This window comes from Capra hircus, chromosome 7 (assembly GCF_001704415.2).
Source record: "Capra hircus breed San Clemente chromosome 7, ASM170441v1, whole genome shotgun sequence".
In the NCBI taxonomy this organism is placed as follows: Eukaryota; Metazoa; Chordata; class Mammalia; order Artiodactyla; family Bovidae; genus Capra; species Capra hircus.
The window spans coordinates 99,839,111-99,854,993 of record NC_030814.1 but is presented as its reverse complement, the minus strand read 5'-3'; the positions used below and the strand labels follow the sequence as shown (position 1 = coordinate 99,854,993).

The 15,883-nt window shown below is 42.2% G+C and overlaps 2 protein-coding genes across 2 annotated transcripts; both read left to right on the top strand.

The window, feature by feature from the left end:
* LOC102181030 (olfactory receptor 7A17-like) lies at positions 274-1,242 on the top strand. The gene has a single exon (XM_005701806.2). It carries the CDS (start codon positions 274-276, stop codon positions 1,240-1,242), a length of 969 nt encoding a protein of 322 aa, XP_005701863.2.
* Positions 12,984-13,931, top strand: LOC102180757 (olfactory receptor 7A5-like). The gene has a single exon (XM_005701805.2). The coding sequence runs from the start codon at positions 12,984-12,986 to the stop codon at positions 13,929-13,931; it is 948 nt and encodes a 315-aa protein (XP_005701862.2).

Here is a 15,883-nt window from a genome sequence, read left to right as displayed (position 1 = left end):
CCGAGTCTACCGCATTGTAGGCAGACGCTTTACCCTCTGAACCACCAGGGAAGTTACATTTCTCATTACAACTGTAGAATGCATGATTCCTTTGGGAATATGCTGAGAATGGCCAAAAATGCCCAGGTAGAGATGAAATAGAACTTTTCTAAACACAAGATATTAAAATTAATTTATTGAGGGCAAAATAGAAATTGCACTATGTGAGTTATGCTACTTTGTGTGAAAATTATTCATGTTATTTTCATTTTTTCTGGTAGTCATCTCCACCACATGGAGCCAGGTAACAATACACAATTTTCTGAATTTTTTCTTCTGGGATTCTCAGAAGATCCAGAATTGCAGCCCCTCATCTTTGGACTTTTCCTCTCCATGTACCTGATCGGTGTGTTTGGAAACCTGCTCATCATCCTGGCCACCATCTCTGACTCCCATCTTCACACCCCCATGTACTTCTTCCTCTCCAACTTGTCCTTTGTAGACATCTGCTTAACCTCCACCACCATCCCAAAGATGCTGAAGAATATCGAGAACCAGAGCAAAGCCATAACCTACGAAGGCTGCATCGTTCAGGTATATTTTTATATATTCTTTGCCGGAATAGATGACTTCCTCCTGACAGTGATGGCCTATGACCGCTTTGTGGCTATTTGCCACCCCCTGCACTACACAGTCATCATGAACCCTCAGCTCTGTGGACTGCTGGTATTGATGCCCTGGATGATGAGTGCTATGCATTCTTTGTTACAAAGTTTACTGGCTTTGAAGCTGACCTTCTGTACAGAGGTGGAAATTCCCCACTTTTTTTGTGACCTCAGTCAGATGGTCCAACTTGCCTGTTCTAACACCTTTCTTAATGACATGGTGATGTATGTGGCATCAGTGCTACTAGCTGGTGGGCCGTTTGCTGGTATCCTTTACTCTTACTCTAAGATAGTCTCTGCCATACGAAGAATTTCATCAACTCAGGGAAAGCTTAAAGCATTTTCCACTTGTGCATCTCATCTCTCAGTTGTCTTCTTATTTTATTGTACAAGCCTGGGAGTGTACCTTAGCTCTGCTGCTACATACAGCTCACGCTCAAGTGCAACAGCCTCTGTGATGTACACTGTGGTCACACCCATGCTGAACCCATTCATCTACAGTTTGAGGAACAAAGACATAAAGAGAGCTCTGAAGAGAGTCTATGGAATAATAGCTATAAAAAGGCCAATTGTCCTGGGGCAGATGAAGTGCCCTTGACTGCATTCCTCAAGCCTGAGAATCAGAAATTGTGACACTTTCCTCAGTGTGGAATAAAATTTGCTCCTTCTACTTATTTCCTTGGATATCCATTTTTTATAAAAATTCAACTTTTCTATACAGTCTCAGTTACTCACTTTATTAAAATTTCTTTTCATACTATGACTTAGGTGCTTTTTATTTAAGTTGTGATTTTTTTCTACTTCAAAATTTTCCAAACTTTAGATATGAGATATTTGGACATTCCTATTTTTTGTGGAGTGACATGAGGAATAATACTTTCTTAAATGACAAATGTCATCCCGAGTAATTTCTGCCTTGCTTTCAGGGAAATAAACATTTCATGAGATATATTACTCATATGAAAAAGTGTACAAGTGAAACCCAGGGCAATTTATATAATTTTATAAAAGGATTGACTGAATCAGAGGGTGTGGAGCTACAGATAACGAGGGTTGATTGCAATGTTACAGGCAGATTTTCAATTGCACAAGGTGCCATTGCCTCCAAACTCTGCATTACTCAAAGGTCAAATTTTTCAATATGTATGCTGCTGCTAATTTGCTTCAGTCATGTCCGACTCTGTGCGACCCCATAGATGGCAGCCTACCAGGCTCCCTGTCCCTGGGATTCTCCAGGCAAGAACACTGGTGTATATACCTCATGATCAAAGATGACTCACTAGAGAGCTTGACCACCTATCCAGTCATGTGGTTCAGGTCACAATTTGTGCAAACATGTTTGCCAATATCCTGCTTACCTGGAAGGAAACTGCAATGGAATAAACATTTTAACATCATTATCTGTAATACAATTAAAAAACAGAGTAGTGAATGCTATCTTTAAAGATCAGAATAAATGCATACATTGACATTATTGGAGTTGATCTCAGTCCTATACCATTTTTTATTTTATTCATTTACTTGTTGCTGCATAACCAGTCATCTTAACAGTAACTCCTCTAATGTGATGTCTTTATTATCAAATGAGATTTAATATTTAGGAGTTGTTCTGATCTCTGCTGGATTTCTCATGAGTTTATGTTTCTCAGTAATTCTGCATGTTGGAACTCTAAAGCTCATCCATGAGGTTGTATGGAGCCATGTAGCAATTCTTTCTTCACTAATATATGATAGTCTACTCCATTTATTTGTGTATTTTAATCATATGCTTATGCATGTGTCCTCAGTGGTGTCTGATCTTTGTGATCCCATGGAGTGTAGCTCACGAGGCTCCTCTGTCCATGGGATTCTGCAGGCAAGAATACTGGAGTGGGTTGACATTTTCCCTTCTGGGGATTTTCTTGACCCTGGGATTGAACCTGCATCTCCTGCATCTCCTGCATTGGCAGGTGGATTCTTAACCGCAAAGCCACCTGAGCCACTTGGGAAAGCAGAAGGCAATGGCACCCCAATCCAGTACTCTGGCCTGGAAAATCCCATGAACGAGGAGCCTTGTAGGCTGCAGTCCATGGGGTCACTAAGAGTCAGACATGACTGAGCAACTTCAGTTTCACTTTCCACTTTCATGCATTGGAGAAGGAAATGGCAACCCACTCCAGTGTTCTTGCCTGGAGAATCCCAGGGACATGGGAGTCTGGTGGGCTGCTGTCTATGGTGTCGCACGGAGTCGGACACAACTGAATCAATTTAGAAGCAGCAGCAGCAGCACCTGGGAAGCCCCAGTTTTAATCTTATAGCTTGTGGGGAAAAGTCTATCATTGGTGACGTCAGTATTATGGTGGCAGAAGACACTCTCTTTGTTTCTCCCCTCAATCTACAACTTGTAGATAACATCACAAATAAAGTTTTTTTTTATTTTTTCTATCCAACACATCGGGACACCAGAGATACACACAGCTGTACATCTGAAGGGGTGCAGATTTTTCACATGGAGGAGGTAGAGCCAGGGGAACAGCAGAGGTGGTGATGCTGATCCCAGCCCATGGCTGAGGCAGCTGAGGCTGCAGCCCCAGAGCACCTGGGAGTCCCACTGGAGGTGGTGCGCATAACCCCGGCCTCCTGGATGCAGCAGCACCTGCAGCCCCAGGGAACCAGGCATCAGTGGGGGGCCCTCACGCAAGGTCACCGTGCATGTGGCAAGAGCACCTACCATTCTAGGACCCCTCCCCAGCTAAGATGCCAGCCACATCAGGGACACTGACAACACCAGGTCACCACTGGTGCTGGAGGCACAAACATTGATGGCAAGGACAATGACAATGCCTCTGGAAGAGGCCATGAAATGCAAAAAGTGTACTTCCTCAAGTATAGCCAGAAGCAGCTCATATGAAAGAAACCAAAAACTTGTGCCACAAAGTCACTTAATCGAAAAATGTAGAAGGACCTCTGTTAGCAATCTGTTGAATTGTTAGAATCAAAGTATACAAGGCTTTACCTACATAAGAACACTGTTTGCTTCCTCAAATGCATGGACAGAGGAGCAACCCACTGAGCACCATGAAAAACCACAGTAACATGGAATCACAGAAAGAAAACAACAGTTATCCATGAACTAATTTAACGTCCTGTAAGATTGTGATCAAGCAAGTGGAGAATTCAAGATAGTGTCATGAAGAAGCTCAACAAGCTAGAAGAAAACTCCCAAAGACACTTCAGTTAGCTGAGGAATAAAAATAATGAACATAAGAACAGTTTCTAAAATAATGAAAGCTCTTGAACAGAAATTTTGGTGCTGAAGAACTCAGTAAATGAGACGAAGGATGAATTGCAAAGCACTGGAAGTGGAGACCATATGGAGCAGAGAGAGCGTGAGTTCAAAGGTAGAATGATTCAGGTAGATGTGAGGACAGAACTAAGATTTCTTTCTTTCTTTTTTTTTTTTAAATGAAGATATTCTCTGAGAAACTTCTGACTCTACTAGAATAGGTAAGAAGGATACTGGGTGTCTTAAAAGCAGAAGAGAGGGAGAAAGGAACAGAGAAATTATGTATAGAAATAATAGCTGAGAAATTTCCAAGTCTGGGGAAGGAACCGAATGCACACATCTACAGAGGTATAATAGGACACATAAATGTTTCAATGCAAAAGACCTTCTCCAACACACACGTATACAAATTTCTTAGCACAGACTCCACAGTCCAAGAGAGAATGGAATATTATTCTGAAATTATAGTGATATAAAAACTGCTAGCCAAGAATCCTCCATCTAGCAAAGGTATCCTTCAGATATGAAGAAGAAATAAAGGCTCTCCCAGATAAAGAAAACCTGAGGGGTTCAGCACCCAGAACTGTCATATAAGCAAAGTTGAAGTGTTCTCTTCTACTTCAAATGAGAAGGCAAAAGTACCCAAAAAATCAAGTTGATAGGCAGAAACAGAAAACTCAAAATATATATCAGACTAAGTCAACTCAATTGAAAAAAATAAACAACCATATTAAAAATGAGTAGAGGACCCTCACTAGAAATTTTCTCCCAAGGAAGATATACAAATGGCCAACAGACACATGAAAAGAGGCTTAACGTCATCAGTCTTCAAAGAAACAGAATCACAGTGAGGTACACCTTCCACAGTAAGAATGGCTATTATCAAAGAGAAAAAAATCAACAAGTTGATGAGGGCCACATGAGACCAGGAAATGATACACGAATTTCAAATTTTCTTCTTCTGCAATTATTATTAAGAACTGCAGCACCTTATATTTCCACATTTTCTCTCCATGTACCAGATCACTGTGCTTAGAAACCTGCTTATTATCCTAGTCACCGTCTCTGACTCCACACACCCATGTAATTCTTCTTTTCCAATCTGTCCCTTTAAGATATGTTTCACATTCACCACCATCCCAAAGCAGGCAAAGCCATAACCTATGAATATAATTTTACCTACTCTTTGTAGATTTGGGCAGCACTGTACTGACCACAGAGACTTATGACCACTTCATGGCCATCTGTCAAACTCTGCACTATCCTGTCACCATGAACACCGCCCCTCGCCCCATACACACACACTTTGTGGATTGCTGGTTCTGGTGTTTGGTACATGAGTGCCCTACAATCTTTGTTACAAAGATTAACAGTGTTGTAACTGTCCTTCTGTACCTTCTTGGAATTCTGTACTTTTCCTGTAAAAGCAAATAGGAGGTCCAACTAGTCAATTGTGACACCTTTCTTAATGACATGATGATGTAATTTGAAGCTGTTATATTCCAGGTTGGTAATGGACTGGTTCCAAATTTGGAAAGGAGTAGGCCAAGGCTGTATATTGTCTTTCTTCTTATTTAACTTATATATGCAGAGTACATCATGAAAAATGATGGGTTGCATGAAGTACAAGATGGAATCAAGATTGCCAGGAGAAATAGCAATAACCTCAGATATGCAGATGACACCACCCTTATGGGAGAAAGTGAAGAGGAACTAAAGAGCCTCTTGATAAAAGTGAAAGAGGAGAGTCAAATGGCAAAACCAATACAATATTGTAAACTAATTAACCTCCAATTAAAATAAATAAATTTATATTATAAAAGAAATAAATTTATATTTAAAAAAAAGCATTCTTAAAACTCAACATTCAAAAAACTAAGATCATGGCATCTGATCCCATCACTTTAAGAGAAAGAGATGGGGAAACAACAGAAACAGTGAGAGACTTTATTTTCTTAGGCTCCAAAATAATTGCAGATGGTGACTGCAGTCATGAAATTAAAAGACACTTGCTTTTTGGAAGAAAAGCTTTAACAAACCTCGATAGTATATTAAAAAGCAGGGACTTTGCTGAAGAAAGTCCATCTAGTCAAAGCTATGGTTTTTCCAGTAGTCATGTATGGATGTGAGAGTTGGAACATCAAGTCTGTGCATCAAAGAATTGATACTTCTGAACTGTGGTGTTGGAGAAGATGCTTGAGAGTCCCTTGGACTGCAAGATCAAACGAGTCAATCTTAAAGGAAACCAATCCTGAATATTCACAGGAAGTACTGATGTTGAAGTTCAAGCTCCAATATTTTGACCACCTGATGTGAAGAGCTGACTTGTTAAAAAAGACCCTGATGCTGGGAAAGATTGAAGGCAGGAGGAGAAAGGGACAACAGAGGATGAGATGGTTGGATGGCACCACCAACTCAATGGACATGAATTTGAGCAAGCTCCAGGATATGGTGAGGGACAGGGAAGCCTGGCGTGCTGCAGTCCATGCGGTCACAAAGAGTCAGATACAACTGAGTGACTGAACAACAAATCTCTTCCCTGGGATCCTTTACTCTAGAGTTTCCTCTCTATCTGGAATACCATCAGCTTGGGGGAAGTACCAAGTGCTTTCCACCTGTGCATCTCACCTCTCACTTGTATCCTTGTTTCACAGGATGGGCTTTGAGTGTACCTCAGCCCTGTGGCTACTCATGCCCTTCTGCTCAGAGTCAAGTGCAATCACCTCGGTGATGTACACTGTGATCACACCCATGCTGAGCCCTTCATCTATAGTCTAAGATATGAAGACATACACAGGGCTCTGAAAAGATTACTTGCAGTGGCAAGTATCAAAGTACCACCAGTGGTAGTGTTAAAGAAGTTCCCTTCTTTTCAGGGTGTAAAGAATTTAGACTGGAATCTGATATTCTGGCTCAAATGATCAGAAACACAGTCCCTGGACCACTAGAGACCTGAGGAATCTGAATCAGCATTTGAACCACAGACCTTGGTGATTTGTATGAACAGTGAATTTATAGATATTCTTGTCTGGAATAGGATTTCTCACATTGTTATGCTGCCTTGGGCAGGAGAATTATTTGTATTGGGTGCTGTTCTGTGGTTTATAGGAGATTAGTAGCATCCCTTCAGATATTGCCAAGTATCTCCAGTGTCAAAATCATATCTGGTTGAGAATCACTGGGACAGAGTTCCAGAACTAAGAGACCTCAATCCAGACTCCAGCCCTTACTTGGTTTGTACTTTTATGTAGAACATTAAATCCTTCTGAGTTCCAATCTGACAACAGAGAATGGAGTCCATAAAAGTGCTACCTCAAAAAATGCACTATTTAAAAAATTACATTTGACAATCGCTATAAGATGCTAAGAGAATTTGATGGTCATTGTTAGTCACTCAGTTGTGTCCAACTGCTTGTGACCCCATGAACTGTGGCCTGCCATGCTCTTCCATCCATGGGATACTTCAGGGAGGAATACTGGAGTGTGTTGCTATTTCCTCCTCCAGGGAATCTTCCTGGCCCAGGGACCAAACCTGCGTCTCTCACATCTCCTGCACTAGCAGGCATATTCTTTACCACTGAGCTACCTGGGAAGCCTGGTTTATGGTCATATTAATACCATATCAGGCTTCTCTGGTAACTCAGTTAGTAAAGAATCTGCCTGCAACACAGGAGACCCTGGTTCAATTCCTGTGTCAGGAAGATCCGTTGGATAAGGGATAGGCTACCCACTCCAGTATTACTGGGCTTCCCTTGTGGCTCAGCCAGTAAATAATCTGCCTGCAAGGCGGGAGAGCTGTGTTTGATCCCTGGGTTAGGAAGATGCCCTGGAGAATGGAATGGCTACCCATCCCAGGATTCTTGCCTGCAGAATTTCATGGACTGTATAGTCCATGTGGGGCAAAGAGTCAGACACGACTGAGCAATTTTCATTTATCATATCAACATATAAATATTTTTCTTATAGTTATAAACATTTTATAATGAGAGACTAAAGGGCAGCTGTTGACTTCTGATATAACTGAGAAACTTGTAATTGGCTTGGAAAAACTAGTATGAATCCAGGGAGTATAACACCCACACTTTTATACTGAAGGAGCAAGGTTATCCCCAGTTCTGAAGAGGGAAATAGTAGTTTTAAAAATTTCAGTATTTTTTTTTAACTCTACCACAAATCAAAGCTTTGGAGACTGTAGGGACCTCATCAAGACAAATCCTCAGTGTTATAGTTCGCATGTAAGAATTAAAGATTTTAAAATTTAAAAAATAAAAAAATAAAAAAAAATAAAAAATAAAGGAATTGGGGAGACAAATAAAGGATTCATTAAAGTATTAAAAAAAAAGATTTAGATCTCAGGGATGTGATGAGGTTCTGGAGCCTTAGTTCTTTGAAAGCAGGAGAATTAAAGGGAAAGGAATGATAAAAACTGAATCACCCACTTATAATGCAATCACATAGCAACAGAGAATCAACAGAAAAATAACTGCATTGTGTCCAGCCCGGTGTCCCCAAGGGAAATCATGTATTGGAGGCTAGAGTAACAAAAGGAAAATATACCCAATTAGCTAACATGTGTGCATGCTTGCTAAGTCCCTTCAGTCCTGTCCAACTCTTTGAGACCCCACGGGCTGTAGCCATCTAGGCAACACTGTCCATGGGATTCTCCAGGCAGGAACACTGGAGTGGGTTGCCATGCAGTCCCCCAGGGGATTTTCATGTCCCAGGGATCAAGCCCCCATCTCCTGCGACTCCTGCATTGCAGGTGGATTCTTTATCACTGAGCCGCCAGAGAAGCCTTGTGAGCTGACACAAGAAGCTGGAAATATCTCCTCTGCTACAGCCCCTCAGCCTGTGCCACTTTGGTTGGTGAGTACCTAGTCCTTAATTTAGATTCCTGAATCTGTCTGGGAGCCAATGCTTGATTTTTATCCCCTCCTGTTGTCTTGTTTAGGTAAAAAATTTCGGTCTGCATCATTAATCATTTAGAAAGGAACTTGGATCTCTACAGGGAAAGCCTTTTCTCTCAATCTGCAGGCAGGTGAGAGCTCCACATTTCACACATTTCAGGAGAAGGTCAAAGAGGATGGAATCCAGGAGCATGCACCTGATGTCACTGAGGACCAATCTAGCATAGTCCAGAGGCCAGAGGTCACTGCTGTTATTTTCTGGCCTTCCTAATATTAGTGTATCTATTTAGGTCTAAAAATAAAGTGAATCCTTCATTCGTCAATGTTGACAAATGGTAATAGAGGAAGTTCAGTTAGAAGGAATGGTGGTGGTGGTTTAGTTGCTAAGTTATATCTGATCCTTTTGTGACCCCATGAACTGTTGCCCACCCAGCTCCTCTGTCTATGAAATTTCCCAGGCCAGAATACTGGAAAGTGAAGTCGCTCAGTCGTGTCCAACTCTGTGCGACCCCAGAGACGGCAGCCCACTAGGCTCCCCCATCACTGGGATTCTCCAGGCAAGAACACTGGAGTGGGTTGCCATTTCCTTCTCCAATGCATGAAAGTGAAAAGTGAAAGTGAAGTCCCTCAGTCGTATTCGACTCTTAGCGACCCCATGGACTGCAGCCTACCAGGCTCCTCCGTCCATGAGATTTTCCAGGCAAGAGTACTGGAGTGGGGTGCCATTGCCTTCTCCAGGGAATCTTCCTGATGAAGGGATTGAACCTTGGCTTCCTGGATTGCAGGCAGATTTTTTACTTAAGAGCCACCAAGGGAGCCCCGTGAGAAGGAATGGGAGACATAAAAGGCTTTCAGGAAAAGTAGACAATAAGTCTAATAATCTTATTTATGAACTGAAGTAAACAAATAGGAAAACTTCTCAAGAAAAAGCAGTATTCTGCTTCTTCATATAAAATATATCCAACTTTTATTATATTTCATTTATTTCTGATTTTGAATTGGTAGTTTATGTTCCATTTTCTTATTCTCTTGAGATATTTAAACAGTGATATATATCACATCGTGAATATATCCCTGTTTATGTCCTTGGAAAAATATTTTTCTCTTTATTATTATTTCTTGGGCATCAAGGAGATGCCACTGGAATTGGAATATTGGTGAAGCAAGGAAACTTTTCGTTGATGGATTGTCTCAGAGGCCATTTGAGTTTATTGCATATTTTCCCTCTTAATTTGCCTATGTCCATTTCATTTCACTTTTTTCTTTCTCTCTCACACTTCTCATTCTTCTCTAAATACCGAGAAGAAATTGGCCTTACCAACAATTTATTGGTCTATAGGATGTTTATAAACTGGAATTTGGGGGTGGGATGCACAGGGAGATAGGAGGGAGGTTCAGAAGGGATGGGATATATGTATACCTATGGCTTATTCATTTTGAGGTTTGATAGAAAACAACAAAATTCTGTAAAGCTATTATGCTTCAATGAAAAACACCATAAATTTTTAAAAAAATCCTGGAACTTCTGGGTAAAAGTTATACATTCTTTTGGAGAATAATAATTTGATCTGACAAGCTCGATGTGCTAACCATTCACGACCTAACGATGGTGGATCTGGGTGACCATTTCATGATAGTAATACAAACCAGAAACATCATGTGTGTGTGTGTGAGTTGTGTGTGTGTGTGTGTGCGCGCGCGCGTGCCTGTGCCTTGTGAAGAGAGACCAGATCTTAAAGCAGAGGCATCTGTTCAGTTCAGTTCAGTTCAGTTCAGTCGCTCAGTTGTATCTGACTCTTTGTGACCCCATGAATCACAGCACACCAGGTCTCCCTGTCCATCACCAACTCCCAGAGTTCACTGAGACTCACGTCCATTGAGTCAGTGATGCCATCCAGCCATCTCATCCTCTGTCGTCCCCTTCTCCTCCTGCCCCCAATACCTCCCAACATCAGAGTCTTTTCCAATGAATCAACTCTTTGCATGAGGTGGCCAAAGTACTGGAATTTTAGCCGTAGCATCATTCCTTCCAAAGAACACCCAGGGCTGATCTCCTTCAGAATGGACTGGTTGGATCTCTTTGCAGTCCAAGGGACTCTCAAGAGTCTTTTAAGACACCACAGTTCAAAAACATCAATTTTTTAGCGCTCAGCCTTCTCACAGTCCAACTCTCACATCCATACATGACTACTGGAAAAACCATAGCCTTGACTAGACGGACCTTAATCGACAAAGTAATGTCTCTGCTTTTGAATATGCTATCTAGGTTGGTCATAATTTTTCTTTCAAGGAGTAAGCATCTTTTAATTTCATGGCTGTAATCACCATCTGCAGTGATTTTGGAGCCCCCAAAAATAAAGTCTGACACTGTTTCCACTGTTTCCCCATCTATTTCCCATGAAGTAATGAGACCAGATGCCATGATCTTCATTTTCTGAATGTTGAGCTTTAAGCCAACTTTTTCACTCTCCTCTTTCACTTTCATCAAGAGGCTTTTTAGTTCCTCTTCACTTTCTGCCATAAGGGTGGTGTCATCTGCATATCTGAGGTTATTGAAATTTCTCCTGGCAATCTTGATTCCAGCTTGTGCTTCTTCCAGCCCAGCATTTCTCATGATGTACTCTGCATAGAAGTTAAATAAGCAGGGTGACAATATCCAGCCTTGATGTACTCCTTTTCCTATTTGGAACCAGTCTGTTGTTCCATGTCCAGTTCTAACTGTTACTTCCTGACCTGCATATAGGTTTCTCAAGAGGCAGGTTAGGTGGTCTGGTATTCGTATCTCTTTCAGAATTTTCCACAGTTTATTGTGATCCACACAGTCAAAGGCTATGGCATAGTCAATAAAGCAGAAATAGATGTTTTTCTGGAACTCTCTTGTTATTTTGATGACCCAGCAGATGTTGGCAATTTGATCTCTGGTTCCTCTGCCTTTTCTAAAACCAGCTTGAATATCAGGAAGTTCACAGTTCACATATTGCTGAAGTCTGGCTTGGAAAATTTTGAGCATTACTTTACTAGCGTGTGAGATGAGTGCAATTGTGGGGTAGATTGAGCATTCTTTGGCATTAAAGCAGAGGCATCTGTACTCATATGTTAAGATGACTTATAATACAGAGGTCAGAAGTTAGTCAATAGATGGAATTAGGTAGGGAAACTGACATAATTCACAGGATGATTTTAAACTAAATTCATAAAGTGCAAGGAACCACATGGAAGGAGGGATTTTCTATGTGCTGAAGGTTCAGCTGTAGCAGGAAGGCCACCTTGTTCCTCAGCATCCTTGACAACATCTCTAATCACTCCCCCTCCTACTTATTCCTTTGCCCCCTGGCTTCCTTGTTTGCACTTGAACTTGTGGAACAAGCATCTTTGTCAGGTTCTTAGCAGTGGCAGCTCCCTCTGCCAGGCACACACTTCTTCTGACATCACAAAGGCTTCTTCTCTCTCTCTTCAGGAATCTTCAAACATCACCTAGTTTGAAGCTCTTCCCTGAAAACTCAGGACAAAATAACACCCCCTACCACTCTCTCCTTTATACCTGGATTTGTTTTCTTCATAGCACATTCTGACATAGTCTATCATGTTTTATTGAAATATCCTCATTCACCATCCTTGGATTGGGAGAGGTTTATTTTTCAGCACTTTCTACTGAAGGTGAAGGTGAAGGTGAAGTCTCTCAGTCATGTCTGACTCTTTGTGACCCCATGGATTGTAACCTACTAGGCTTCTCCCTCCATGGGATTTTCCAGGCAAGAATACTGGAGTGGATTGCCATTTCCTTCTCCAGGGGATCTTCCCGACCCAGGGATCGAACACAGGTCTCCTGCACTGGAGGCAGATAGTTTAACCTCTGAGCCACCAGGGAAGTCCACACTTTCTACTGGGTCAGCATTAAATATGTATTTCTCAAATAAATGAAGAAATACCTCATTAGAACTCTAGAATATATGAGCTCTTTGCCAATGTGATGAGAATGGGACAAAAAACTTTGTCAGAGATGAAATGGAGTATACTTTGGAAGAGAACTTTTCTATAAATAAGGTATTAAGATCAATTACTTGAGGGCTAAATAGAAATTGCAGTATTTCAGCTATGTGAATTATGCCAGTTTGTGTGCAAACTAGTCATGTTGTTTCCCTTTTTCCTGGTAGTCACCTCCACCCCATGGAACCAGGGAATAATACACGAATTTCAGAGTTTCTTCTTCTGGGACTTTCAGAAGAACAAGAACTACGGCCTCTCATATTTGGGGTTTTCCTCTCCATGTACCTAATCACTGTATTTGGAAACCTGCTCATCATCCTGGCCGTCAGCTCAGACTCCCACCTCCACACCCCTATGTATTTCCTCCTCTCCAATCTGTCCTTTGTAGACATCTGTTTCACCTCCACCACCATCCCAAAGATGCTGTGGAACATCCAGACACAGAGCAAAGTCATAACCTATGAAGGCTGCATCACCCAGATGTATTTTTACATTCTCTTTGCAGGATTAGATGACATTCTCCTGAGTGTGATGGCCTATGATCGGTATGTGGCCATCTGCCACCCCCTGCACTACATGGTCATCATGAGCCCCCGGCTCTGTGGACTGCTGGTTCTGATATCCTGGGTGCTGATTGCCTTGTATTCCTTGCTACACAGCTTAATGGTGTTGCGATTGTCCTTCTGTCCAGTTGTACAAATTCCCCACTTTTTCTGTGAACTCAGTCAGATGGTACAACTTGCCAGTTCTGACAACTTTCTTAATAACATAGTGATGTATTTTTCAGCTGTCCTGATGGGTGTTGGTCCTTTTGCTGGTATCCTTTACTCATATTCTAAAATAGTTTCCTGCGTATGTAAAATCACATCAGCTCAGGGGAAGTATAAAGCATTTTCCACCTGTGTGTCCCACCTCTCAATTGTCTTCCTGTTTTATTTTACAGCAGTAGGAGTGTTCCTTAGCTCTGCTGCTACCCACACCTCACATTCAAGTACAGTCGCCTCGGTGATGTACACTGTGGTCACACCCATGCTAAACCCTTTCATCTACAGTCTGAGAAACCGAGATTTAAAAGAGGGTCTAAAGAGATTGTATTTGATGCCAAGTATAAAAGACCAATTATACTAGTGCTCTGGATTGCATGACTCAAAGTATCAAAACCAGAAGTTGTTCTTTGATCATTGTGAAATAAAATTTGCCCCTTCCACTTTTTTTTTAGGATTTCCATTTTTTTTCCTTGTTTGAATTCAGTATCTTTATAGAATTTTAGGAAGTCTCTTTTTAAGCTTTATTCTCAGTCTTATATATAGACAGTTTTTATTTTTTCCTTCCCACCATTTTCCTATCTTTGGATCAAAAATATTTTAAAATTCCCTTTATTTGATCGAGTATCACAGAATTAAGAAGAATTTACTACGAGTAATGTCTTGAGGGTCCTAAGATGGTGGAGGAATAGGATGGGGAGACCACTTTCTCCCCCACGAATTCATCAAAAGAACATTTGAACGCTGAGCAAGTCCCACAAAAAAACTTCTGAATGCTGGCAGAGGACATCAGGCACCCAGAAAGGCAACCCATTCTCTTTGAAAGGAGGTAGAACAAAATATAAGTGATAAAAAGAGAGACAAAAGAGGTAGGGATGGAGATCTGTCCTGGGAAAAGTGTCTTTAAAAAGAGAGAAACCAGGTAACCCTCAGTTTTGTGCCCTTCCCAAGATACAGGATGCTTGGGGCTGGTGCACGGGGATGATCCAGAGATGATATGGGGTGGGAGGTGGGAGGGGGGTTCAGGATTGGGAACTCATGTACACCCGTGGCAGATTCATGTCAATTTATGGCAAAATCAATACAGTATTGTAAAGTAAAATAAAGTAAAAATAAAAATTTTAAAAAAGAGAGAGAGAAAACAGGAAACACTCCCACTGGCGGGTCTGTGACGAATCTTGGAATCTCAGAGGGCAACATAACTGGGAGGAAAAATAAATGAATAAATAAATAAAACCCACAGATTACATGCCTAATGGCAACACTCAGTGGAGAAGCAGCCCAGACACTCTCATCTGCCACTAGCAAGTGGGGGCTGGACAGGGAGGCACGGGCTGCATTGTTTAGGGTAAAGACTGGGCCTGAATGCCCCAAGGGAACTTGAGATGGCAACCAGGACTGTGGGATAGCCAGAGAGAGAGAGAGAAGAGGGAGAGAAAGAACTATCCCATGAAAAGCCCTAACCTAAGACACTGCCAGCCCTGGTCACAGAATAAAGAACTGAGCAGAGCTAGCCAGCTGCGGACCGGCCCATCCCCTGCCAGAGACAGGCAGGCAGGGGCAGCCAGAGCCAGAAGGGGGCAATCGCAGCCCCAGAGAGGCATCCTCTGCCAAACTGCAAGTAGGCTTCATTGCTAACTAAGACTTCTTGGGATTCTGGACAGTTGACATCTGCTGGGAGGGTCACAGCCAGAGATCAGCTCCCCAGAAGAGACACACGGCACACCTGAGAAGGTGCGCCTGTTGTACACCCAGAAAACTGAGCAGCTGAGACAGGGGAGGTGATAAGATGCACCCCTCACCTGGCGGTGACCACGCTCACCAAGCACCTGGTCACCTGAGCTACTCGGACCTATGAAGGGCACAAAACGCAGGCCCAACTGAGTCTGCGCTTTTGTGGAGTACCCAAGAACCTGAGCCTGAGCAGCTTAGACTTGGGAAGTGCACGCAACCCAGGGCATGCATCAGACAGTTCCTGGCAGAGCAACCTAGAGCCTGAGAAGTGTAGACCATGAAAGCACACATACTGTGAGCAGGGGCAAACCCAGTGCGGCTGAAACACTGTGAGCACTCCCCACACACGCCAGTGATATTTGCTTGCAGTGTTCCTCCCTCCCCACAGCACGACTGAACAAGTGAGCCTAAAAAGTGATCACCATCGCCCCCTTGTGTCAGGGCAGAAATTAGACTCTGAAGAGACCATCAAACAGAAGAAGCTAAATAAACAGAGGGAACTGCTTTGGAAGTGACAGGTGCAACAGATTAAAACCCTGTAGTTAGCACTGACTACATTGGAAGGGGCCTAGAGATCTTGAG